General features: G+C 37.9%; 3 protein-coding genes across 4 annotated transcripts in view; 2 read left to right on the top strand and 1 right to left on the bottom strand.

Moving 5' to 3' along the window:
- The window catches only part of hpse (heparanase), an 11,983-nt gene extending 8,077 nt beyond the window's left edge, over positions 1-3,906 (top strand). Inside the window, exons 7-13 of the mRNA XM_059357689.1 lie at positions 110-203; positions 287-393; positions 1,032-1,146; positions 1,440-1,561; positions 2,419-2,562; positions 3,250-3,441; positions 3,483-3,906. Of these exons, the coding sequence (XP_059213672.1) occupies positions 110-203; positions 287-393; positions 1,032-1,146; positions 1,440-1,561; positions 2,419-2,562; positions 3,250-3,441; positions 3,483-3,906 (1,198 nt within the window). The remainder of the gene's footprint in view (positions 1-109; positions 204-286; positions 394-1,031; positions 1,147-1,439; positions 1,562-2,418; positions 2,563-3,249; positions 3,442-3,482) is intronic.
- A 1,609-nt stretch (positions 3,907-5,515) lies between these two features.
- On the bottom strand, positions 5,516-8,775 carry LOC131992417 (myosin light chain 5-like). The gene is made up of 7 exons (XM_059357996.1): positions 8,503-8,775; positions 7,620-7,727; positions 7,470-7,545; positions 7,247-7,351; positions 6,743-6,821; positions 6,613-6,661; positions 5,516-5,650 (listed from the first exon to the last, which is right to left on the bottom strand). Exons 1-7 carry the CDS (start codon positions 8,503-8,505, stop codon positions 5,546-5,548), a joined length of 525 nt encoding a protein of 174 aa, XP_059213979.1. The 5' UTR covers positions 8,506-8,775; the 3' UTR covers positions 5,516-5,545.
- Positions 8,776-10,631: 1,856 nt separating this feature from the next.
- ppp3ccb (protein phosphatase 3, catalytic subunit, gamma isozyme, b) overlaps positions 10,632-27,500 on the top strand; it is a 41,859-nt gene continuing 24,990 nt past the window's right edge. The window contains exons 1-2 of one of the 2 annotated variants that reach the window (XM_059357431.1): positions 10,632-11,133; positions 27,112-27,309. In XM_059357431.1, the coding sequence (XP_059213414.1) occupies positions 11,082-11,133; positions 27,112-27,309 (250 nt within the window). In that variant the 5' untranslated portion in view covers positions 10,632-11,081. The remainder of the gene's footprint in view (positions 11,134-27,111; positions 27,310-27,500) is intronic. The other variant, XM_059357430.1, reaches the window with a different exon arrangement.

The following is a 27,500-nucleotide window of genomic DNA, read 5'->3' as shown; positions in this document are numbered from 1 at the left end:
TTTTCTTAGAGATCTCAAAACTTTTATGATCTACTTGTCAGAAAAAAGGGAGATTTCAGTTTTCTTCACATCCAGATTAAAACTTCTGTGTTTGTTTGTCTGTTTCTAGTTACTACGTGAACGGCAGAGACACGTCTCTGGACGACTTTCTGGATCCGGGGGTTCTGGACTCTCTGGCCTCAAAGACCCAAGAAGTCCTGCAGGTAATGACTCGTCAGGTAAAGACTCGTGGGCATTTGCTCTACATGACGAGTTAAAGACGACTGGTGTCTGTGTTTTGGCTCAGAAAGTGAAGCTCGAGTCTCCGGAGATGCCGGTGTGGCTCGGAGAGACCAGCTCGGCGTTCGGAGGAGGAGCCGCCGGCCTGTCGGACACGTTCGCTGCAGGATTCATGTGAGTTCATATGAGTTAATGCCAGGAGTCGTCAGTTCATAAAAGTTAACACCACGAGTCGTCAGTTTGTACGAGTTAACAACATCATTAATGATAATACGATACAAAATCACATTAAAAATGTGTCCAAATAAAGTCAAAAACATGTCAATAACGAGTCCAAATGCTACGAGTTAACAGCGTGAAGTCGTCAGTTTTTTTTCAAGTTGCATCAAAATTAAGTTGCGAATGAGTTCAGATCATAACTGTTATGCTGATGATACACACCTTTATATCTCGTTTTTCATGCAAATGAAACAGATTTTACAGATGTGGAGAGTTTAGATAAATGTTAGCTGAGAACCTGCAGCAGGATGTCCATCAGTGGTTGTTATGTCACTTTACAGAACACCAGAAAAATAAACAAGTTTTCCTGAATGCTGCATTATTAGATCAAACTGATCACAACTTGTGGAACAGGTCCGAGTCTCTCCACAGTCACTGATCAGCAGCAGCTCAGGACAAACCGGGACAATCACATTTAAACTGTTCTTATCCAGGACTCATCAAGCTTATTAACATGTTTCTCTGTTATATTCTTATGTTTTAATATTCTAAAGAACCTGTTTCATGTTATTTCCTGCCCCTGCTGTGTCCAGGTGGCTGGATAAACTGGGCCTGGCGGCTCGGCTCGGTCTGGATGTTGTGATGCGTCAGGTGTTCTTTGGTTCTGGCTTCTATCACCTGGTGGACGAGAACCTGGATCCACTTCCTGTGAGACTCCTCTAATCATTTATAACTGTCTGAATTAGTTGAAATTAGCTGATCACCCTCAGAAATGCTGCTCATGTTACATACGTCATACACACACACACACCTCCAATAATATGTAACAATAAAAACATGTAATAAAAACATGGAAATTAACTTATCTACGAAGTTGTACTGTAAGTACCTAAAGCTGCATTATTTAAACTTGGTTATACCAATCAGCAGCTTGCATCGCTGCCTGAAACGTGAACACATAAAGCTAAAGCTGCAGCTCTGAGAGTGTGTTTGTGTTTCAGGACTACTGGCTGTCTGTTCTCTATAAGAGGCTCGTCGGCCCGGAGGTTCTCAAAGTGGGATTTTCTGGAGCTGCTCGGAGTAAAAGAACCCGTCTGTACCTGCACTGTGCCAACAGAGACAGGTGCTCACTCCTGTCTCACTCCTGTCTCACTCCTGTCTCACTCCTGTCTCACTCCTGTCTCACTCCTGTCTCACTCTGCAGATACTCACTCCTGTCTCTCTGCAAATAATCAGTCCTGTCTCACTCGTGTCTCTCTCTAGCTTCTCACTCCTGTCTCTCTGTAGCCACTCACTCCTGTCTCTCTCCTGTCTCTGTGCAGATACTCACTCCTGTCTCACTCTTTGCAGACACTCACTCCTGTCTCTCTCTCTCTCTCTCTGCAAATACTCATTACTGTCTCTCTCACTCCTGTTTTCTCTCTCTCCAGATACTCACTCCTGTCTCTCTCTCTCTCTCTCTCTCTCTGCAGATACTCACTCCTGTCTCTCTCATTCCTGTCTCAATCACTCCTGTCTCTCTCACTCCTGTCTCACTATCTGCAGATACTCACTCCTGTCTCTCTCTCCAGGCACTCACTCCTGTCCCTCTCTCTCTCTCTCTGCAAATACTCACTACTGTCTCTCTCACTCCTGTCTCTCTCTCTGCAGACACTCACTCCTGTCTCTCTCTTTGCAGACACTCACTCCTGTCTCACTCCTGTCTCTCTCTCTGCAGACATTCACTCCTGTCTCACTCCTGTCTCTCTCTCTCTGCAGACACTCACTCCTGTCTCACTCCTGTCTCTCTCCCTGCAGACACTCTCTCCTGTCTCTCTCTCTGCAGACACTCACTCCTGTCTCTCTCTCTCTGCAGACACTCACTCCTGTCTCACTCCTGTCTCTCTCCCTGCAGACACTCTCTCCTGTCTCACTCTCTGCAGGCACTCACTCCTGTCTCTCTCTCTTTGCAGACACTCACTCCTGTCTCTCTCCCTGCAGATACTCAGAAGGAGCGGTCACGCTGATTTCTCTAAATCTGAGGAAGAAGCCGACGAGGATCTCTGTCCCGGCTGCCTCCTCGAGGACAGTGGAGGCGTTTGTTCTGGTGGCGGAGCGGCCGGGGGAGGAGGGGCTCCTCTCCAGGTGCTTCTCAATACGTCCATTTATCTCCCGGCGTCATGTGAAAGTCATGTTCCACCTCTTAGTGTTAATGTGCAGTAATCTGCAGGAAACACACCCAACATGCAGCTGAAAGCCTGAAGCTGCAGATGTATGGAGGACAAGAAAGTACAGGACACAGGGGGATTAAATTACTCTATCAAGAAGTTATATTTAAATATAAATGTTACCATTCATTGATTGATAAATTGTGATTATTCAAACAACAAACGCAAATATTACATAATGAAGAAAAAAGCATAAAGACATTTATTAGGAAAATTATACAAAAATAAATAGGTTACAGCAGAAATAAATACATTTAAAATGAATAAGCAAGTCAACCATAATTAAATCAGTAAATGTTAATAAACAAACTAGTACATAAATAAATATTTAATAAATGAATAAGGAAATGTTGAATAAATGAATACATAAGTAAATGGAAATATATAAATGAATGTTAAATAAATGAATAAATAAACATTTAATAAATAATTAGAAGTAAAATAATACATAAGTAAATGTAAAATACATTAAATGAAAAAATGAATGTAAAATAAATAAATAAATAAAAACAACATAAAATGCATTAACAACAATTTTTTTAAATACACAAATGTTAAATACATTTATATATCATAAAAAATAATACCTAATACTTGTTTCCAGGTCGGTGCGTCTGAACGGAGACGTGCTGAAGATGCTGGGTGATGAAACTCTCCCCGAGCTGACGGGACGACGGCTGCCTCCGTCTGAACACCTGCAGCTGCCGGCCTTCTCCCTCAGCTTCCATGTCCTCACAGACGCTGGAGCCTCCGCCTGCAACTCCACCTCCACCTCAACCACCACCTCCACCTCAACCTGAACATCCACCTGAACCTCAACCTTAACCACCACCTCCACCTCCACCTCCACCTCCACCTCCACCTGAACCTCCACCCCTACCTCAACCTCCAACTCAACCTCCACCCCTACCTCAACCTGAACCTCAACCTGAACCTCCACCTCAACCTCCATCTCCACCTCCACCTCAACCTCAACCTCCACCCCTACCTCCACCTCAACCTCCACCCCTACCTCAACCTGAACCTCAACCTGAACCTCCACCTCAACCAGAACCTCCACCTCCACCTCCACCTCAACCTCCACCCCTACCTCCACCTCAACCTCCACCTCAACCTCAACCTCCACCCCTACCTCAACCTGAACCTCCACCTCCATCTCAACCTCCACCTCAACCTCCACCCCTACCTCCACCTCCATCTCAACCTCCGCCTCAACCTCAACCTGAACATCCACCTGAACCTCTACTCCATCTCCACCTGAACCTCAACCTTCACCTTAACCTCCACCTCCAACTGAACCAATCCGCCTCTTCCTCCGCCTCAACCTCAACCTCCACATCAACCTGAACCTGAACCTTCACCTTAACCTCCACCTCCACCTCAATCGCCACCTCAACCACCTCCGCCTCTTCCTCCGCCTCAACCTCCGCCTCAACCTGAACCTCCACCTCCATCTGGTACACACGTACTGTACTACACACACGACACCTCAGTGTGGAACAGAGTCTCTTCTGTGTCCTTATCATTACATTTATTTTAAAAGATGAGAGCATTTTCCACACTGTAATTTAAAAAAGTTTTATTGCAAGTGAAATTAATTTATGATTAAAAATGTGTAAATGGGAACCCAGGCGTTTTGTTAACAAATCCCATAGTATTAGTTTGAAATCTAAAAGGATTTTTTTTTTGCAAATCCAAAAGTTTTGTTTATTAATCTAAAAGTCTTATTTAGGAATTTAAAACTTGTGTTTATTAATCTATAAGTTTTGTGATTTAATATAAAAGTTCGATTTATTATGATAAAAGTTTTATTAATTAATCCTAAAGTTTGTTTATTAATCTAAACCTTTTTCATTCCGTTAATAATTCTGGATTTGCAATCAAAGGTTTTTGATTTCTAAAAGCTTTTCTACTTGTAATTAATCATTTTTTATTTACAGTGTTTTTCTCTCAAACCTTTTTTGTTTGATTGATTTTTTCTAAAATATTTTCTTTTACATAATGGGTGCTGGACTTGAATATTTATAGAAAATATTGTGCAAAGTTTGTAATAAAGTTTTTCTAACTGTTGACTTTACATGTGTTGTCTGTCATGAGACTTCAACACGACAAAACATTTGTTCAATAACTAAAAAAACATCTCTAATATTAAAAATCCAGAAACACTCTCTTCACTCTCGAAAGTTAATATTCAACATACTCGTTAACAGTTTTGTATGATATCTAACAAAATATGACCGTTCTGTTTAAAGTTTGGTTTATGGTTGTCAAAAAGAAATTATTAGTCAAAATAAAAGCGTATGTTAAAGACAAAACAGGGAGATTGTCAAAATAAAAATGACATTAAAGATAAAACAGGGAGATTGTCAAAATAAAAGCGACATTAAAGACAAAATACTAATAATTATTGGATGCAGTTATGAAGGTGAACATGAACTTTTCTACAGACAGACATTACATTTTTGTTTCACTTAAAATAAAAAGTGACGACTGTTTTTTATCTCTATTATGAAAAGTTTTTTCTCCTTCAGATCATGAAATGTTGGACCCAGGTCTAAATATTCATCAATATATTTGATATTTCAAGACTTTTTCTAAATGACAGCAAGTTTGTTTCTGTGCAAATTCTAAATTTAGTTTAATAAAATTTGATAAAAACAGTTGGAGGGACACAAACCGACAACAATATGTGAAGTGAAATGTGAGAATAATCAATAAGTCAATAAATTCCAGTTCAGATCTTTATTAATGTTTCACACTGCAGCAGATAAGAAATGACTCTACGCCTCCTCCTGGTCCTTGCCGTGATGTAAAATGACTCGACGCCTCCTCCTGCTCCTCGCCATGATGTAAAATGACTCTACGCCTCCTCCTGCTCCTCGCCATGATGTAAAATGACTCTACGCCTCCTCCTGCTCCTCGCCGTGCGTGATGATGTAACACAGAGATTTATAATCGAGGTTTCCTGCAGCATCGATGTTGGAAGACTGGAACATCTGCTTCACCTGCAGCAGCACGTGAAAAATATGAAAATTATACAGAATAAATAGATTAATTAAACTAAATATTTATTTTAAATGAATAAAAAATAAAGGTAAAAATTAATACATTCAAATATGAATAAATAAATAATAATACAAAGGTGAATATAGAAGCAAATGAAAACAAATATAAATTTGATGTCACGTTTTATTAAATTATTAGTATCTTCACTTTTTAAAATATTGTTTTGGTTTATTTAATGCCAAATTTATTTATTGAGTAATGTATTTATTGTTGCTACTTCCATCCTCCATATTTGATGTTGACTGGAACATCTGCAACCACACAGATTCATATATAATGTATTTATAAAAATATTTAAATTAATTTTAAAAAATAGATGTATTTAAATCAATTCAAACATTAATAAAACACTTACAAAAATAAATAAATACATATAGGAGAAAATTAAATCACATATCAAGAGATATCTCATTTATTAATGAATACCTAATTTATTTTAAATATTGTTTTGGTTTATTTAATAGCAAAAAAAAAAAATGTATTGAGTCATTTATTTATTTTAGATTTTTGACAGCTTCCATATTTAATGTTGTAGTTTGTTTTATATAGAATATGAATCTTAAGTTCAGCTGTTTAAATAAATGTGAAATAAAAAAATAAACCTTATTTCTACTATAGCTCTACTTGTGATATTACTTTCAGTACTTTTTTCGTTTCTATAAATAAGGGTTCAATTAGGGTTATTGTTGATGTATTATAGACAAAATGCTGCAGTAGATTAGGCAAAATCCTTAAAGTACTTTACAAAATATTAAAAATAAAATACTTTAAACCAGAAAAAAACGTTGTTTTAAACATTTTGACATTTAGAACTCAATAAAAGAGTTCTCCAGTTTTACAACAGAGTCAACACGCAACATAAACTTTAATAAACCAGGTTTTTCGGAGTCAGAGTTCTAACCTCCTCAGGTGTGAACTTGTCTGCTTGTGTCATCAGGACTTTCTGTAATCTGCAGAAAAACAAACACCAGTATTACTAAATGAGGTCTAATGGATGTTTATGAATGTGTGAACACAGACGTGAGACTCACTCGTCTCTGTGGACGAAGCCGCTGGCGTCGGGATCAAACAGCTTGAAGGCGTTTAAGATGGTTTCCTCAGGGTCCGTACCTGCACACAGGTGTGTCACTGTGTCCTGTTAACATGTCTCAACAGCAGACATGTTAACGGGACATTTGCACATCAAGAATCGCGTTTTTGGGGTTCCACAGGGCAGCGTCCTGGAGCCTCCATTCTTATTATAAATATAATATATATATGATATATATGCCATATATATATATTTATATATTTTTTTAATATATATTTATATATATTTTTAGATATACGGCTTATTTTCTATTAATGATAAATATTAAAGCAGCCGACTGTCTTTATACGCTGATGATTCCGTTTTTATTCACATAATCTGATCAACATCTATTCAATAGAGTGATAGAATATCACTATAATAATAATAGTAATAATATACATAATAGTCTATAATAGTCTATCATAATAGACAGAATAAGGAGTTCACTCTTTAAGGTTCTCACCGTGCAGCTTCTCTCCGAATAGATTGAGGAACATGGTGAAGTTGATGGGACCAGAAGCTTCTTTCAGCATGTCCTCCAGCTCCTTGTCCTTCACGTTGAGTTTACCTAAAACAGGACAAATGTCCACAAGCACACGAGTTAACACGAAACAGGACAAATGTCCTCGTCTTAAACACTCGAAGTCTGTAGGATAGAAAACATTTTATAATTCGGAGCTACCAACCCAGAGACGCGTACGTGTCCTTGAGATCTTCCTTGTCGATGAATCCGTCTCGATTCTGATCGATCAGTGTGAACGCCTGAAATTAAAAGACAAACATATTGTATTTAAACTTTATTTATAATATATATTTAATAAAGTTGCTGATTTTACCTCTTTGAACTCTTGTATCTGAGTCTGTTCGAACATGGAGAAGACGTTGGAAGAGGCTCTCTGAGCTCTCTTGGCGCCTCCTTCCTTCTTCTTCGTCTTTCTGCTCGCCTGGAAACATTTATACTAATTAATATTTCAGGTTTCAATATTATTATTATTATATTCAATATTATTATTATTTCAATATTTCAGGATATGATCCCACACTCCTGTTCATATATATAATAATTACATTCAATACATTTACAGTCATTTCCATCTGGAATGTATGAAATCTTTAAAAGCACCAAACTGCAGAGTTTCATTCTCACTATATTCAGTCATTCATACCTGAATTATACAACGTTTTGTCACCAAAACCGATTTTATTTTTATGGCTTTTGACATTATTTACTGATTTATGAGATGATAAAGTAACAAACTTCAATTCTAATATATCAATGCAATAAACTAATAACTTCTTTTCTGGAAATATCTGCAAATTAGCGCATATTTAATGAGTTCACACCTCATTTGCATATCTAAACATACAATTTCATTAAACATGAAATGCAACAAAAAAGAGTCTCATTGTAAATAACAAACTGAGGAAGTTTCATGGTGAAATCTATAAGTATTATAATATACATAATAAAATCAACCTTTTCCCCTGCAGAGTCCACTTAAATTAAATAAATATTTATACACAAAGATGGAAAGAACAGCAATGTAAAAACTTAATATATATGTATATATTTAGTTATATTTGGTCATCATCTCATTCTCTCTGTATTTGAACCTTGGTACTCCAGCTCTAGTACAAGTTATTGATTATCTGCTCTATAAGACTAAGTTAGAATTAAAAGTGACATAAAAACAACAAAAACAGAAGATAAACTCTCACCATGCTGCTGCTGCAGTCGCTCTGAAGGTCTGATGGTCAGATGGTTTGGGAGCAGGAGTTTAAATAGTGCAGCTGTCTGAGCTGCAGGAGGAGACGTGGTGATAGTCTGATGGACTCGGGGTCTTCGGGGACGAGCTGGACTCGAGGTGGGACCCCCAAACCGCCGGAGTTCCCCTTACATGGACCGGACGTCTGGAAAAACTCCCAACAACAACTGCTGCTGAGGATCCAAACCTTTTACAGAGATATACTATTTCTAGAGACTCGCCTCAGAGAGGAGGAGGAGGAGGAGGAGGAGGAGGAGGAGGAGGAGGAGGAGGAGGAGGAGGAGGAGCAGGGGGGAGAGGAGGAGAAAGGAGGATTAGGAGGAGAGGAGGAGAAGGAAAGAGGAGGAGGATAAGAGAAAGGAGAGGAGGAAAGAGAGGAGGATAAGAGAGAGGAGAGGAGGAAAGAGAGAGGAGGAGGTGGAGGAAAGGAGAGGAGGAGGAGAGTAGAGGAGAGAGGGAGGAGAGGAGGAGAGAGAGGAGCAGGATGAGAAGGAGGAGAGAGAGAGGAGGAGAGAGGAAGAGGAGAAGAGGAGGAGGAGCAGCGAGAGGAGAGAGAGAGAGAGAGAGGAGAGGAGGAGGATAAGAGAGAGGAGAGGAGGAAAGAGAGAGGAGGAGGTGGAGGAAAGGAGAGGAGGAGGATAAGAGAGAGGAGAGGAGGAAAGAGAGGAGGAGGAGAGTAGAGGAGAGAGGGAGGAGAGGAGGAGAGAGAGGAGCAGGATGAGGAGGAGGGGAGGAGGAAGAGAAGAGGAGAGAGGGGAAGGAGGAGCGTTCAATTCAATTCAGAGGGGTGATTTTATTTTATATAAATGTTTTTGTAATTCTTTTTGAAATGTACTTTTTACTATTTCACTGAATTTCTTTTTTAAATCCTCTATGAGAGAAATATCTCCTCATGTTTGTTTACTCCGAGCTCTGATAAAGATGTTAAAAATCTTTATTATAAATGTAAAGATAAACCTGTTTATCTTGTTGTATTTGCAGCAGTTTGATGAGCGCCCACATGGTGGCGCTGTCCTCTCTCTGTTCAGCTTATCAGGTTGTCTTCATGTCTTATAGAAATATAACAAATATAGTTGTTAAATAATAACTAACTAAAACTAACCCTAACCACAGAAACCAGCAGTTATTGTTATTAATAACAGAAAAGGAATATTAGTACTGAGGTTATTCATCAAGCTGAAATCTGTAAAAAAAGAAATAAAACTGATTCCATCGGCTGCCAAACTCATTTATTACCAGCATACATCTTTAAAGTGATGAGAAAAATCTAAAATAATTTATTGCTAGCTTATATTTTTCAAGTAATGAGAAAAATAATTTAAAAATACTTTAAAACCTTTTTTTGCTAGCATACATGTTTTTAAATGATGAGAAAAAGAATTTGAAAATCATTTAAAATAATTTATTACTCGTATATATTTAAGTAATGTGAGAAATAATTTAAAATTGTTTAATACTAGCTTATATTTTTTAAGTAAGGAGAAAAATAATTTAAAAATACTTTAATACCTTTTTTGCTAGCATACATGTTTTTAAATCATGAGAAAAATAATTTGAAAATCATTTTAAATCATTTATTACTCGTATATATTTAAGTGGTGTGAGAAATAATTTAAAATAGTTTAATACTAGCTTATATTTTTTAAGTTAGGAGAAAAATAATTTAAAAGTCATTAAAATGAATATATTACCAGCATACATTTCTTGTGAGTGATTAGAAAAAATAATTTAAAATAATTTATTTCTAGCATACATGTTTTACTTGATGATAAAAAATAATTTAAAATAGTTTATTTCTAGCATACATCGTTTACTTGATGATAAAAATAATTTAAAATCATTTATCATTAACATACATTTCATAAGTGATGAGAAAAAATAATTTAAAGCCATTAATAAATTAAACAAAGTAGGGTTTGAGGCTCCCTACAGCAGTGTGTGTTTGTCCTGCAGTGAGAGTACGCGGCTCAGCGGACCGTGAACGCACCTCCTCAGCGTCACGTTAATACTACACTACCCACAGCCCCCCGCGTCGAGCCATGTTGTAGGAAATCCGCTTGCGGCGGATTATTGTAATCCGACAGAGGGGTCTGGACGACACCTCAGATCACGACAGAGACGCGGAGCCCAGCGGCGGCCTGTGACGGACGCAGCTCGGCCGAGAATAAAGGGATAAAGTTGAGATATGATCTGACGCACTGGCTCGCTGCTCCTGAAGGCATCACTGGCGGCGCCCGGGCCGTTTCCTGGACAAGCGGATCCGCCTCAGACCCCCACACCGCGGCTCGGCTGCACCCAGAGAAAAGCTTTAATCTGTTAGTTAAAGAGCTCTCCCCCCTTCTCCCTCCCCCCCTCGGGTGGTTTGGCTCGGCTCGGCCCGGCTCGGTCGCCCTGTCCGCGGAGAGAAGCTGCTGCCGCCGCCGCGACTCAGCTAGCGGCTAGCTCGCCCCAGCTAGCCAGCTAGCTCGGAAGAATCCACCAAGTTAAGTTAGAAATTTAACCAATTCACCAGAAAGCCACCAAGGAGTCAGCATGTCGGCGAAGGAGCAACACAAGCTCTCCACCACCGAGCGACCCATCAAAGGTAGGAGCCCGTTATTTCTTCCTCGGTGGTGCAGGAAGTTCACGGCTAGTTAGCTCCCGGGGAGCCGTGGATGACAGCCAGCCGCGCTAACACTTCATTACTCCATCTTTAATTAATTTGTCTAATCTTGGTGCTCGCCACCAGCCTCTCAGACACCAACAAGCTGAGGTAAGAACCAGGTTAATCAGCTACACACTTAGCCTGTTAGCTTAGCTGTCCGGACTGCCAGATGTCAGCGACGTGACAGTTCAGGTTCACCGAGCAGGTGAGCTCGACGCCCCGCACACCTGGAGCCCTGACCCGGGCTGAGCCCACCGTGTCCCCGGGCTGAGCCCACCGTGTCCCCGGGCTGAGCCCACCGTGTCCCCGGGCTGAGCCCACCGTGTCCCCGGGCTGAGCCCACCGTGTCCCCATACATGTTTTTAAGTGATGAGAAGAAGAATAAAAAAAAACATTTATTACTCGTATACATTTTAAGTGATGAGAAAAACAATTTAGAATCATTTATTATTAACATACAGTTTTTAGGTGATGAGAAAATTAACTTAAAATAATGCATTACTCGTATACATTTTTAAAAGATGTGAAAAATAATTTAGAAACTATTTAAAATAATATATGACCAGCATACATGTCTTTAAGTGATGGGAAATATTATTTAAAATATTTTATTGCTATCTTATACTTTTTAACTAATGACAAAAATATTTTTAAAATCATCTAATACTCGTATATATTTTAAGTCATGAGAAAAATAATTGTAAAATAATTTATTATCAGCATACATTTCTTTAAGTGATGAGAAAAAGTTTAAAATGTGTTACTAACATATTTTTATAAGTGATTCGAGAAATAATTCATAAATCAGAGCCCACCGTGTCCCGTCGTGGGCTGATGTTTCACGGCTGTGTGGATGTAAAAGCGACGCTTCAGTGTTAAATACTGAAGCAGTGTGTGTGCTTTTTAATCATAAATATAATTATTAGAGTTTAATAAACATGATCATTGATCGAGAATTGATGATGAAGGATTTAACAGATTTAGCTGATGTCGAGGTGCAGTCCCTGGGCAGGTTCACACATTAATCATATATATATATATATATATATATATATACATATTTATGTACAGGTGCATCTCAATAAATGAGAATATCATAGAAAAGGTAATTTTATCTCAGTAATTCAGTTGAAAAACTGAAATAACACATTATATAGATCCATTGCACACAGGATGAAACATTTCATGTTTTCATTTATTTAATTTCTAATTATTATAATGGTCATGGCTTACATATAATGAAGACCTAAAATCCAGTGTCTCAAAATGTGAATATTACAAAAGGCCGATTTAAAAAAGTATGTTTCATATGGAAATGTTGGTCTCTGAAAAGTATGTCCATCTATATGACTCAATACTTGGTTGGTGGACCTAAAAATGGACTTTTACATCATATTCTAATAAAGATGATCCTGTATATAGCCCAGAATATGTACATTAAAGTCTCTATCAGACTAATAACAATGCAGACAGATCTACCCATCTGGGGACGCATGATATTGGATTTTTTCTGCAGCTTAAAAAAAAAAATTTGGTCGATTGCCGGAACATGCACACATATTTTCAGATGCTTTACATTTACATTTACATTGAGTCATTTAGCAGATGCTTTTATCCAAAGCGACTTACAGGGGAAAAAGGGGAAAAATCAAGGTATAGTGCATAGAGATGGTCCGATCAGGTTTTTTGGGACCGATCACCGATCACCTAAAGCCTCACCGATCCGATTACCGATCAGAACCGATCAATCACGTGGGACGATATTAATATTTATATTTTACTCTTGTTTTCACCCCACTGATACCGCTCACTCCGGTGCTTGTTGTAAACAAACAGAGATCGCTAAGTGAACACCTCCTGCAGCAGCAGCACATACACACTGTACTGCTACAGAGCTAACTGTAGCTAACTGCTGCTAACGAGGTCGGCCGGCTTGTCAACATCCTGAATGTACATCACACCATAACAAACACTTGTAAAGCACATGTATGTATAATGCGATTGGATCTGTGATTTTAACCTTTGATCTGATTTTCCGATCATTTTTTTTATCATATCGGGCCGATCCAATCATTTGCCGATCGATCGGCGTCATCCCTAATAGTGCAGCAATAAGTGCTAGTGACAATTTTTTAAGGAGTAGAATTATCTTGTGGTGCTGGGAAAGAAGATGCTCTCTGAAGAGCTGGAGGTCTTCAGGAGTTTTTTAAAGGTAGAGGGGGACGCCCCTGCTCTGGTAGGAACTGGTAGTGTGTTCCACCAATGGGACAATGCTTTATCATGCATATGGTCCACTGATCCTCTTTAAACTAGGAGAATCAGAATCGTTTTGTCATTGCACAGGACTACAGTGAAACAGAGCAGCTCTTGTTTTAGTGCAAACAGATAACAATAATTTAAACATAATACAAAATATAAACCCTATAAAAAGCACCAGAAGAAGACGACAACAGGGGAGGGGGCAGCAGAATGGGAGATATTTCACATAAATAAATATATGAATAAATATATTCTGAATGCACAAAAGCAGGAATTTTAAACTGAGAAGAGATGATTTATCAGATCTTTGCTCATTTCCACCTGCAGAATAACCACCAGCTCATCTTAATGCAACAATTATATTTAATTTAATTTATCACAGAGTCTCTTCACACTAATAATAATACAGACAAATCTACATCAACATATAAACACCATCTGGGGAACATAATATTGGGTTTTTGCTCATATTTTCAACTCATTTTGGTCATTTGCTGGTTCATGCACATATATTTTTCTATCTAACTTCAGCCATATTTTTAAGATTTATTTAACTAGAAGCATGCACAAAATCATTAATCTGAAATTGAGAAGAGATTATTTATGCCAGATTTATCTCATTTGCACCTGCACCTAAAAACATTTATTTATATAGCCAGAAAATACAAATAACAACGTCTATATCAGACTTACTAGATAAGATAAAATTTTATTAATCCTGAAGGAAATTCTTGCTCCAAAAATACAATAAAATACAGTAAAAAATAATAAAACAACAATATTGCACATGGTAGTGAATGTCCTGTAGCACATAATGGTAAACATGACATTAAACTTAATAGTGCACATGATGATGGATATACTATGGCAAAAATGATAAAATGTTTCCTGATGCTTCAGTGAGACGCGTTTGCTCAGCAGCATCCACTCCCACATGTAATAATAATAATAATAATAATAATAATACAGTCAAATCTACAAGCACACAAACCCTGATCATTTCCAGTTTTAGGAAATTAAGAACATCTCCGATCCAATGAACGAAGGAAGGAGGAGAGGGAGATTTCCACTTCAGCAGAACGAATGTGAATGTATTTCTCTTCATTTTTGAACCAAAGCTCCGAACATGAAAACCGTCAAGGCCAAATGCCACAATGACATTTTATCTGAAAGGTAAAATCTACTAGTTCCTGAAAATCTTTCTGTTTTGCATTTGGTTGAAATACGACCTGAACGACATCAAAAGGAACAAACTGAGGATTTTGTTTGTTATTATAGTATTTATTACCCACCGACGAGCTTTGAACTCTCTACTCCAAATAACATAGTTCTACTGCGTACCAATTCAAGTTGAATCAATCGGTGCAGAGTCTTGGTACCTGAGAGCTCAGACAGTTGCACTCAAAAAAATAACTCATTGGATGAACTCAGTTACATTGTGGGCAGAATTTCCATCCAAAAAATATATGTAGCCCAAACGCAAAACAAGTGCATCGATGCAATATAATGTATTTATGTTAATGTAGCTCAATTTGGTCGAACTCGAATTAAAAACATGTAAACATGTATGTATTGTATTTAAATTGAGTTACCTCAACTCGTTTATGTCAAGGAGAGCTAAAATAAAGAAACTGTTTGTTCAACCTAAAAACATAGAATTGGAAAACTGAAAGTCATTCTTTTTGGGTTGAAGGGAAGGACAGGGGAGTCAATTAATACATTTTAGGTTACACTTCTTAAACTACTTTTGATTTGATTTTAATTGATATATTTTCATTAGACAAACAATACATTAATGTGTCACATCTAAGAAGGGCTTGAATCATTTTTTTGAGTGTGGGAGAGGAAAGTTATCCACCACATTTATTGTCATTTATGGGCGTTCTAACTTCTCCATCCTCAGAAATTACATTTTAGTTTTAACAGAGAGTGAAGTTCCGAAATAGGAACCGTTGGGAACCAGAACTGTATCAGTTCAAATATGAACGATTCCCAACCACAGAGGTTAAAAATAAAATTTTACCTGTAACTGGTGAGTATTTCAACCTTCAGTCCTAAAAAACTCACCTGCAGCAGCTACTGTCATAACTGATGGATCGTTTCAAACAATATCTCCTTTCTCTCATTTCTTTCAAAACAAACCCTTTAAACTGTGTATTTTTGATATTCTAGAAACATTTAAAGGTTTCAGCTTTGACTGATTGATTAATTGAGGAAATAATCAGCAGATAAATCCACAGTTGCAGCTGTAAACCAAGGCTAAGCCTGTCACAATAACACATTTTTTAGGACGATATATTTTCCCAGAAACTATCAGAATAAACGATAGTATTGTTGTATCAATGTTGTTTTAGTTTTATAACCATATTATAATAAGATTTGTTTAATATTATTATAATAAGTACATCCTTTTCCACAACAATGCTTTTTTAAATCTTGAATATTAAACATTGGAATTGAAATGTGAAAAAGAAATATTGATCAATTGTTTCAAACTTTAAATACATAATAGATAGATAGATAGATTGATTGATTGATTGATTGATTGATTGATTGATTGATTTGATTGATTACTTTATTCATCCCCGAAGGGAAATTCGGTTGTCACAGCAGTCCGGCATTCAAGTACAATAAAATACAATAGAATAAAAATAAAAAAATACTGAGGTAGCATAAATAAAAACAACAATAGAAAAAAAACACAGAATAGAACAAGGACACTTAAGAAGTTAAAAAAGTTAAAAAAAATTAAACTTTACAAGAACATCTCCTCTTGGACTCTGGACATGTTCCTGACAGGATGAATAGATGAACAGCAAGTTTACACCTGTGCAGCTGGTCCAGGTGTGTGTGTGTGTGTGTGTGTGTCCAGGTGATTCACACCTCTGGCTGCGTGTCCTGCCAGGCTGCTGGATGTTCTGCAGGATTTGTTCTGGCACTTTAAAGTATACTGTCTTGTTAAAAACATTTTGTAACTCTGAATTCTGTGACCCATCAGACTGTGTGACGCAATTAAACATTTCTACTTTATTCCCACTGCAAAAGTTTCAACGGCTGTTTCCAAATGTGATCTCCTTAATAACATGCTGGCTGGGTCAAGTTTTAATCAAACTGTATCCTACACGTATTAATCTTTTCATTCATAATTCAACAGCTCAGTTGTTCCCAAATCTGTCGGTTAAACTATTTCATATCTGTGAAATGTGTCTGTCTGCACGTTCAGTAAACAATACTAATAATTTAACCCTCTGAGCCCCAACAAGCCTTTTTAGAGCGTTTTTGCTCTTATTTTTGCCTCACTGTGTCCTTTTATTTCACTGCAACTTATAAAATCTCTATAAATCTATAAGTCCACAATCAGAACAACTCAAACATGTCTTTGTGCAGAAATAAAATAGAATAAAAAATGTGTATACAGATGCATTTCAATAAATTAGAACATCTTAGAAAAGTTTATTTATGTCAGTAATTCAATTCAAAAAGTGGAAATAACACATTATATAGATCCATTATACACAGAATGAATCATTTCATGTCTTAATTTATTTAATTTCTTCTCTATAATGATTATGGCTTACATTTAATGAAGACCTAAAATTCAGACTCTCAAAAAATGTAAATATTACAAAAAAAGTATGTTTAATATGGAAATGTTGGCCTCTGAAAAGTATGTCCATCTATATGACTCAATACTTGGTTGGATCCGTTTGACTTGAACTACTGGAAATGGACTTTTCCATCATATTCTAATGTATTGATATACACCTGTATATCACATTGTTCTAAGTTTCTAACTTATAGTCATTTTCTTTAAGACAGTGATCCTGAAGTTGTTGCTGTTTAGGCTTCGTCTTCATTTTTGTATTGATATTGGAATATCATTATGTTCTTTTGTATGTTGTAACAGTCCTAGCGGACCAGTAACTCTGAGTTAAAATGAGTGTTTTTATGGATGGAGTCTGGTGAAGAGAGCGTAGATAACCGTTTCAGTACAAGTGGTGAATTGATGCAAATAACACAACTTTCTGCAGTTTGACGACATTAAACCGACTTTCCTGGACTGTAACTTCCAGATGAAAGTGTCATCTGGTGTTTGAAGTGTTTTAGTGTTTGTTTAAGCAGCAGGTTGGTGAGGTTGTGTGTTCTCGAGGTGACGGGTGGACACGTCTGATAGGCTCAGTGGGTTAGGACGGCTTAGAGGGTAAAGCTGCAGGAGAGCACCACATCGTTAAACCTGCCCTCTTAAGACACACACACACACACACACACACACACACACACACACACACACGGACTAGCTAGTCATTCTTCTGGACTTCACAGATCGCAAATGTTGGAAACGTTAACTGAAAACAATTTATAATAATAATTTATTATAAAGGAACATCTGACTAAGACATGACATTTCAGTGCAGTTTATCTACATTTCTAAGTTCGTTGTAGTTTGTGTGTGTGTGTGTGTGTGTGTGTACTCAGATGGATGTGCTCTGGCTGCTCGGTCCTCCTGGTGTAGTTACTGATGGTAATCAAATCAGGCGACCATTTGCATCACTGCTGTGAGTAATGATTCTGTCCTCATTCATGTTTGATGGAGCTGGACCTGAGGACGGAGCTCAGTGTCCTGTCCCTGGGCCCCAGGGCGGAGCTCGGTGTCCTGTCCCTGGGCCCCAGGACGGAGCTCGGTGTCCTGTCTCTGGGCCCCAGGACGGAGCTGCTTCATTGTCTTATATTGGGCCCCAGGACGGAGCTGCTTCATTGTCTTATGTTGGGCCCCAGGACGGAGCTGCTTCAGTGTCTTATAGTGGGCCCCAGGACGGAGCTGCTTCAGTGTCTTATAGTGGGACCCAGGACAGAGATGGTTCAGTGTCTTTATAGTGGGCCCCAGGACGGGGCTGCTTCAGTGTCTTACAGTGGGCCTCAGGACGGAGATGGTTCAGTGTGTTATAGTGGGCCCCAGGACGGAGCCGCTTCAGTGTCTTACAGTGGGCCCTTTTACTGAGCACACAAGAAGCACATTCCAGACAACAATAACTAAACAATTACTTCATTCATTGAATTCACAAATTGATCAATATTTTCAACAATATTGATAAGCCAATAAAGGGTTTTTCAGCCTCTCTCAAAGTCCTTTAACACTGATTATCTGCTTATTCCAGTCTGGTTCTTGTATTTACCTAAATACAATAGTGTTCAAAATAATAGCAGTCCAATGTGACTAACCAGATTAATCCAGGTTTTTAGTATATTTCTTTATTGCTACATGGCAAACAAGGTACCAGTAGGTGCAGTAGATTCTCAGAAAACCAACAAGACCCAGCATTCGTGATATGCAGCGCTTAAGGCTGTGCAATTGGGCAATTAGTTGAAAGGGGTGTGTTAAAAAAAATAGCAGTGTCTGCGGTTGACTTTACAAACCAAAAACTATTTTGTACAAACTTTTCTAGGATTTAGCAATCCTGTGAATCACTAAACTAATATTTAGTTGTATGACCACAGTTTTTTTATAACTGCTTCACATCTGTGTGGCATGGAGTCAACCAACTTGTGGCACCATAGTAGGAGAAACACGCCCATATCATGACAATGTCTTCACTGTGTACTGTGGCTTGAATTCAGAGTTTGGGGCTCGTCTCACAAACTGTCTGCGGCCCTTGGACCCAAAAAGAACAATTTTACTCTCATCAGTCCACAAAATGTTCCTCCATTTCTCTTTAGGCCAGTTGATGTGTTCTTTGGCAGATTGTAACCTCTTCTGCACATGCCTTTTTTTTAACAGAGGGACTTTGCGCGGGATTCTTGTAAATAGATTAGCTTCACACAGACGTCTTCTAACTGTCACAGCACTTCCAGGTAACTCCACACTGTCTTTGTTCATCCTGGAGCTGATCATTGGCTGAGCCTTTGTCATTCTGGTTATTCTTCAATCCATTTTGATGGTTGTCTTCCGTTTTCTGCCAAGTGTCTCTGGTTTTGCTCTCCATTTTAAAGCATTGGAGATCATTTTAGCTGAACAGCCTATAATTGTCTGCACCTCTTTATAAGTTTTTCCTTCTCCAATCAACTTTTTAATCAAAGTACGCTGTTCTTCTGAACAATGTCTTGTCTTGAACGACCCATTTTCCTCAGGCTTTCTAAGAGAAATTCATGTTCAACAAGTGCATTCAAGTCATCCTTGAATAGAGGCCAACTGATTCACACCTGTTTTTTTCACAAAATTGATGACCTCATTGATTGAATGCCACACTGCTATTTTTTTAACACACCCCTTTCAACTAATTGCCCAATTGCACAGCCTTAAGAGCTGCATATCACCAATGCTGGTTCTTGTTGGTTTTCTGAGAATCTACTGCAAAAATATACTAAAAACCTGGATTAATCTGGTTAGTCACATTGGACTGCTATTATATTGAACACTACTGTATGTCTCTGACAAACTGAAACAACTGTAGAAACTCAACACCTGATTTTTCTCAAGGAAAGATATTTGAAAATGGGATTTATAAGTCGGGGGGGTTAAATATCTGTGGCTTCTTTACTTTGATCGTCCTTAGGAGCTGAAAAGTGATTATCTACTTTTTAAAAAATTTAGTCACACACCTCCTCTCACACACCACAGATGATATATGTGTGTGTGTGTTTGCTCTGATATTGACCTCCATGTTCCTGCTGATGTTTGCGAGTTAGTTGATTTGTGCAATGCAGCAGAACCAGAAACAAAGCAGGTGTCTGTTTGATATATACGCTGGTTGTTTTGTTTATATTTGCCTGGCTCTGACCGCAGCAGCTACGGTGGCCAACAGAGACAAAGTTCAGCACAGAGCGGCCAAAAAAAAGGAATCCAAGTGTCCTCGTGTTTAAAAGTTCACCCGGCAGGTTGGATTCATTTTACTTCAGCTCGGAGCTGTTGAGTGTTTTGGCGCCGAGTTATTAACAGAAAGTTTTGTCGTGCGGTGACGAGGGACCGAGCGTTGATTATTTGAATACCACTTCCTACAGAGGTCTGTTACGCCTCATTTCACAACGCTGGTTTTCCTCTTTTCACAAGCAAGCCTTCACTAATCATTGAGCAGATCATCTGGTCCAGGCACATCTGTCTCCAGCCCAGCTGGTTTCCGCTGATGAACCAGTTCAGGAGCGGATGACGTGATTGGCTGAATGTGTGCGACCTGGTTTGGTTTCAGAGTTGTACTCTAAACTAGACCACTGGGCCGGGAGAGAGAAAAGAGAGAGTGTGTGTGTGTGTGTGTGTCGACACAAGGAAGTGTCTTCTGAAATCCTTTGTGTGCGTGCTGTGCGGAGGCAGAGGACAGAGGAACAGGCACAAGCTCATTTGAGTTCTGAAAAAATAAAGAACAGTTACTCTTCTGATGCGCCTTCATTTGTCAGTATAAACAGATGCAAAGTTCCTCAGCTAGCAGATCGTATCATCAAGTACAGGAATACAGCTGAGAGCTGAATCATTCAAGGGGAATATTTACTTTAATCAAGACTTTTCTAGCGATATATAAACTCCAGGACAAGTTATGTCATCTTTTATACCCAAGGATCAATGTCTTGGCTTACTTCAAGACATGAGATCACAGATAAGAGACTTTATTGTCCTCCGTCCATCTGTACACAGTAAAGTACAGAGAAACCAGCTCGTGTTTCTGTGGTCCATAGAAAAACACTGCACACAACAAGATACAAAACGGCAACAGAGATATAGAGCATTAATGTAAAATATATCAAGAAATATAAATAAAGTTGTGTAAATATAATAAAGATTAAGTCAAGAAATGTAAACACATGTAGAAAGCAGAAACGACAGTTAAAGATGGATTAGTGGATCTGTATTAGGTGTCTTTAAAGTCATCAGACTCCTTTGACAAAACCAGTAATTTAACCTCAGAATGAGGCTTGTTACTGGTGTTAGGCCAACACTCTAGTAGGGCTATCACGATATTGCAGGCTATTTTTGCGATAACGATATTCTTGACGATATTAGAAAATACTTAAAAAGATAGAAAATATGATGTAGTTTGAAGTGCAAATCTCAACAGTTGCCAATTACAAAAAATGTACTCTTGACTCTTGAGTGTGAGCAAATAATAAAAATAACCATTTAGGGGTTCCGGGGGCGTATTTTAATGACATTTTGTAAAGGAGAATAAAGGTTATTGTATGTTTTATTTAAGGCATCTTATTTTGACAGTCTTCTTGTAAATTCAGTGGTGGATTCTCTTAACACACTGTGCTCTTATTTTGAAAGCTGCATGTGTTTAGCGACAGAGAGTAATTTGCTTTTTGTGATTAAAACAACTTTAACCATTACATCAAGAAGTAAGAACGTTGCCAATATCATGATATGCATTTTTTTTAACCATAAAAAAAATATACCGATATTATCGTGAACGATACGATATGGCACACCCCTACACTCTAGTCAGTGTTACCGGTTTCAGTCCGGGTTCAGACCAGATTCAGTGGTTTGGTAAATAATCTCATTTATTTGAGCGGCAGAGAAGTTCAAACAGTCTCGTTAGTCTGTTGGAGGAACGCTGTGGTGACCAACGAGTCGGCTGAGAGAATATTGCAAACATCCCTGACTCTCACAACTTCAGGACGGGAAAGTTTAAGCTTTAATGCATGTAATGCAAATATAAATACAGGTATGGTTAATAAGTGCAATAAACGGTTAACAACTGTGAAATATGGCCTGATGAGCTGCTATCAGTTCTTGTGAAAGCCACCAGACTCCTTTTTGGTAAAATTAATAATTTCACCTCACAGAACTAGTTTTCCTTTTGTAGTTGGTGCTACTGGTTTAAGATCGGGTTCAGACCAGATTTAGTAGTGCGGCTAGGCCTGTCATGATAATTACTGTATCAACTTAACGTTCAATATATATAAACGGACACAATGGACTCAATATATTGTCGTTTACACCCGTGACTTTTTTTGTTTAAAGTAATGCTGCAAGTGTTTGACAGGCAGCACAAATTGCCGAATTTTTTTTAAATTTCCCATCAGCCATTCCAGCTGTTTACTATTTTAATGATAAAATAATATAATACATAATGATTATCTCAGTGCCTGGAAGTCTATTTTATTTGTTTTGGTTGTAGTTTATTTATTTGTTTTATTTATCTAGGATATTTTAATATTTCTTTTCCACATTTTAATTCCATTGAGATTTAAAAATGAATTGCTGTGTAAAAGGATGAACTTATTATGCTCTATCTTTATAAAACTAAAACGAAATCGATACTATCGTTTATCGTGATAGTTTCTGGAAAAATATATCGTCCCAAAAAATGTGTTATCATGACAGGCCTACTTGTGCGGCAAGTCATTTATTTGAGACACTCGTCTATTGGAGGAACGCAACATGACATCACGCTGCCGCGGCCAGTCGGATAGCCAGCAAGTCATGTGACAGAGTTCAGTAAACATCCCTGACTCTCAGTGCCATGAAAGTAGTACGAGGAAGTTTTTAAAAAGTCCCTCGGGCTTGTTTTCAACTGTCAAGATAATGAAAACACTCTGACGGTGAACAATAATTGTGAAATATCTAATCCTCAACACAACATAACAAAAATCGTCAATTTAAGTGACGCTTCCACACGACTGCACAACCGCTGCAGTGCTGCACCGCCGGATCCATTTGGAGTCAAAACTAATAGCAAAATAGTTCTTCTGGCAGTATTTCAGATTTAATCTCAGTCCTTTAATGTGTTTTCTTGTAAAATGTCCGGTGTAATCAGTAACACCAGTGTTGTCACAAGTTTACTCACTGTGGAGCACCTACGTGATGAGATTGTTTGTGTTATTGTGTGACTTTTAAAGGTTTAGCTTGGATTCACTGAACACAATAAGAAACAAATCAACCAATGGAGGCAGCAGTAGAACAGCAACCTGTGTTCTGAGGGGTAAAATGACTGGTTTTGTCAATGGAGATCTTAACCCATTGAAGCCTGGCAAGTGGATACTACGTTTTGTAGTATTTGTATGAGCTCTCAAATACTTTTGGAATTTCATTTCTATCTGCTACAGAGGCTGAAAAATCTATTATTTAGTAGAAGCGTTGACACTTCTGTTGAATTTCCAGAAAAACTTCAGGTGTTTGGGCAATTTTAAAATAAGCCCCTGAGGTTTTACAGGCGTTTTAGGCGTCAATGGGTTAAACAAAGCTGTCTGACGGCAAAGTGAAGCTATGAAAATATTCTGAATATAGTGTACAATTAATCCAGTCCATCCATTTTAAACAGGTTAACTATGGAAGTCCAAATTAAAATGTTCAGAGGCACATCAGAGTCCGTGCAGAGACAATAAGATGTTGCAACGTCCTCTGCAGAATCCCGGCGTCCCTTTTGTGTGAGTGGCTGGTGTTTTCCAGGTATTAAGCGGTTTGGTATTTCCTCCAGGGGCTGCTGCACGCTGCCAAACTGTTCTCCTTTGTCTTCAGGTCAAGCCTCGACATGCCGTCATGATTGCAGAATTTTGAAACCACATTAAATCCCCAGTGCAGCTCTGGAATATCACTGACTTCCAAAATAAAGGCTGGCCTGCGTAACACATCACAATCACGTCTACAATAAGGGAGAGGAGTCAGATCAGGGTCTTGTTTCATCTGACCAACAGTCCAAACCAAAATAAATTCACTTTACTCTCTTTTTAAGACCAAGAAAAGCAGCTAAATTTCTCATTCGAGGACCTGGAGCCATCCAGTATTTGCCATTTTTTCTTTAAAAATAAAAAATAAAAACTGATGAACCGATCCATAAATCCAGTAATCGTTGCAGTTAGCATGAAATAATGGATGATGAAGATTGGCTTGTTTTATAAACTGTTTCTGTAAACGATTGTCAGGTTTACAGGCATTTGTACCTTCGCCAAGGATGCCTTGTTTCCAGCTCTGTTTGTTTATTTCTCCGCAAGATCACAGAAAAACTACTGGCCTGATTTTTATTAAACTTGGATATTTAAAAATGCAGAAAAAACACTAAAAGCCCCAACATGAGGAGGTGTGTCCTGTGTACTGGTTCATTTTGAATAAAATTTGAGAAATAAAAATGGGCAATTTTTGATAAACCAATCAAACCAATTAATTGAATATATATATATAAACGGGGCAATTAAAAAAATCTGCCACTTAAAAGTCCACACAATTAATCAATTAATTGAAAAATTATTAAACCAAATAATAGAGAAAGTAGTTGTGGAATAAAAATTGGGCAATAAATGTTTTTTCTAGCACATTAAAGATGAATTAATTGAAAAAACAAAACAAAAACCAAATCAATTAATTTAAGGGAATAACTGGGGAAATAAAAAAATGGGAATTTTAAAAATATTTCCAGACCTTTTCATATCCAGACAATTAAAATGGTGTTAAAGAAATAACCAGGGAGATGAATTAATAAAGTAAATATTTGTCAGCAGCAGGTTTGATCTGTTGTTTACCTTCTGGGCTGCAGCTGTCGCTCCGTTTACATAAAAACAGAGTGGAGCCGGATCAGCGTGTACTTTAAAAGTTTAGTGAACAGTGAGTAGTTAAAGCTGCTGCTGTCTTCAGACCAGGGTTGGGCCTATATCAGTATTATGAGTTATACCGATATATTTTAGAGAGAGATATGTAGTTGAGACAATACCGCCATACACATATATAATATCTGTTGATGTTGCCTTAACTTATGACCACTATATGTTTGCTCCTCTCTGAACACTGGCAAGAGCTAGTTCCTAAAAATAAAACCAACAATATTTCTGTAATTTGGAGGTATTTCAGATTTCGGATTTCAGATGAAGAGCATCTGAATCTGATGAAACCGCTTCAGAAAGTGGAAGGTTTTTAATATGATAAAATAAAACCGTTTAAATAAAACAGGTTGAAACTAAACACTTTGCACGTTCTGTTTGATCCTCAGGGTCGGTTCAAATTTTATGCACACTTGTTCTGCTTAGAGCATAAAATGGACTCCTAAAAATCAAGCTATAAAAATATTATACGTTATGATATTCTACTTTCATTGTACTGATTTCCCCCCCTACATCTGACCTAAATATTGATATCAACACTAATTGATGTTTGAATATTTTAACCCTTTATATGCCAGGTTTCTGTCATGATGCCTCCATGTTTATAGACCTGCTGCAGTCAACTGTAAATAATGTTTTTGTTCTGAGTTTATCATGTCTCATCTTTGATGTGATTCAGATGATCCATGTTTAGTTTTATTTGAAGCAGTTCATGCTTGTTTGTATATAATACATACACACAATATATATATATATATATATATATATACACAATATTATTGTGTGTATAAAGTACATGTTTTTTATCTATATGATGAATATGGTCAAAATGAGGCAATCTGGTGGTAAAGTAGTAAAATGATCAATTCCAAGGCCAAAGCCCAGATTGACACCCAGATTTAATAAAATGCATGTATTATTATTTATTATCATGTATTATGCTTTAATGTCAGTGACATCAAAAAATACCCTTTTGAATGTGTTAAAATTTCTCAACCTGAAGAGTAACTATTGTTTGTCCACAGTGGATTTTGCAGGAGCTGAGCTGGAAATAACGAGCAAATAAAAATACACAATCTGGACAAAATTTATGCCGGCAATATTATATCATTTCATGGGCTCCAAGCTCCACTTTAAGGAATATACTAGTGATACTGGCATCATTTGAAACTAGAAGATGTAAGGAATCTATAGACACCATGTGTGTCAGGAAATAACGATGCAAAGTTTGTCTTTTTTTCTGTTTGATTCAGAAACATTTTCATCAGTGAAGCTTGTTTGTGAAAGTTTGATAAAATGCGTCCATACATGTTTGATATCAGTTGAGCTCAGTTTGACTCAGTACTTTGTTGGTCAGTCTGTGGCTTTGACTCTCAGTGTGGAGAAATAAAAAGACTGAAGGGAGATGAATACACTGAGAATTTTCTCTGATTGGACAAAACACAACAAACAAAATACAGTTAAACAGTTAAATCTCAATATATTTTATCAATACTCATATCACACAATGATTAAAATCACACTAATATCGTATCCTGACCCAAATATCAGGATAAAATCGTACCGTGGGGCCGATACGCTGATTCACGCGGCTAATATATCGTTCATCGCCATTCCGTCTGAATCAGGGGTGTCAAACTCTGGCCATACCAAATTATAATATTATTATTGTACTATAAAAGCTGACCCGCCGGCTAATACTAGATTTATTATTGTTATTTTATTTTTAAATGTATTTACCTGTTGAAAAACTTTATTTTGATATTTAAATCAGAAGGATGCAAATAGAAAAGAGGCATACGATTTTTATTTAACTTTTATTTAATAAATTAATGACATTGATCTGTTTTTTATTTGAAATTTGATTTTGCATGTCTGCACTATTTAGTTATATATTGTATGTTTATAAGCGTTGCTGGTTCCATATTTAATGTTAAAGCAAAACATGTTTGGTATATATTAAAAGGTTAATTTGTTCAATGTTGGCCCGCGATTTTATTCAAGTTTTACATTTTGGCCCATTGTGTATTTGAGTTTGACACCCCTGGTCTAAATATTTTGGGATATGAGTTTTGGTCCATATCTCCCAGCCCTAGTGTGACTGTCTGACTCTGACTGTGTCCCGTTTGTGTCCTGCAGCGGTGCCGTACCCTCCCGGGACGCGACTGACGGTCAAAGACCTGTACGTGGACGGGAGGCCCAGCGTGGAGGTGCTGAAGGCCCACCTGGTGAAGGAGGGCCGGCTGGAGGAGGAGACGGCTCTGAGGATCATCAATGAGGGCGCCGGCATCCTGCGCCAGGAGAAGTGCATGCTGGAGGTGGAGGCGCCCATCACAGGTGAGACTCTGAGGCTCCGCCCTCACACTGTTCATATCCTCCCTCTTATTAGTCAGGCGGCTTAGCTAAATAAAGGGGACACGCCGGACAAAAGCACCAAATTTTTTCCACGTGCTCTCTATCACTATAGGTTTCAATTTTTGGTAGGAGCCACTTCATCAAGATGGCCGATCGGAGATGGCACCCATATA

The sequence above is a fragment of the Centropristis striata genome, chromosome 19 (genome assembly GCF_030273125.1).
Source record: "Centropristis striata isolate RG_2023a ecotype Rhode Island chromosome 19, C.striata_1.0, whole genome shotgun sequence".
Lineage (NCBI taxonomy): Eukaryota > Metazoa > Chordata > Actinopteri > Perciformes > Serranidae > Centropristis > Centropristis striata.
This window is presented reverse-complemented; position numbering and strand designations above follow the sequence as displayed.

Bases quoted from the DNA above. Each gene is read 5' to 3' on its own strand.
- LOC131992417 (XM_059357996.1), bottom strand. The intron at 7,546-7,619 runs GTAAAATCAGCA...TTTTAATTTCAG, and splicing joins AGATACAAGAGTTCAAAGAG to GCGTTCACACTGATCGATCA. The intron at 6,822-7,246 runs GTGAGAACCTTA...ACCTGTGTGCAG, and splicing joins ATTCGGAGAGAAGCTGCACG to GTACGGACCCTGAGGAAACC.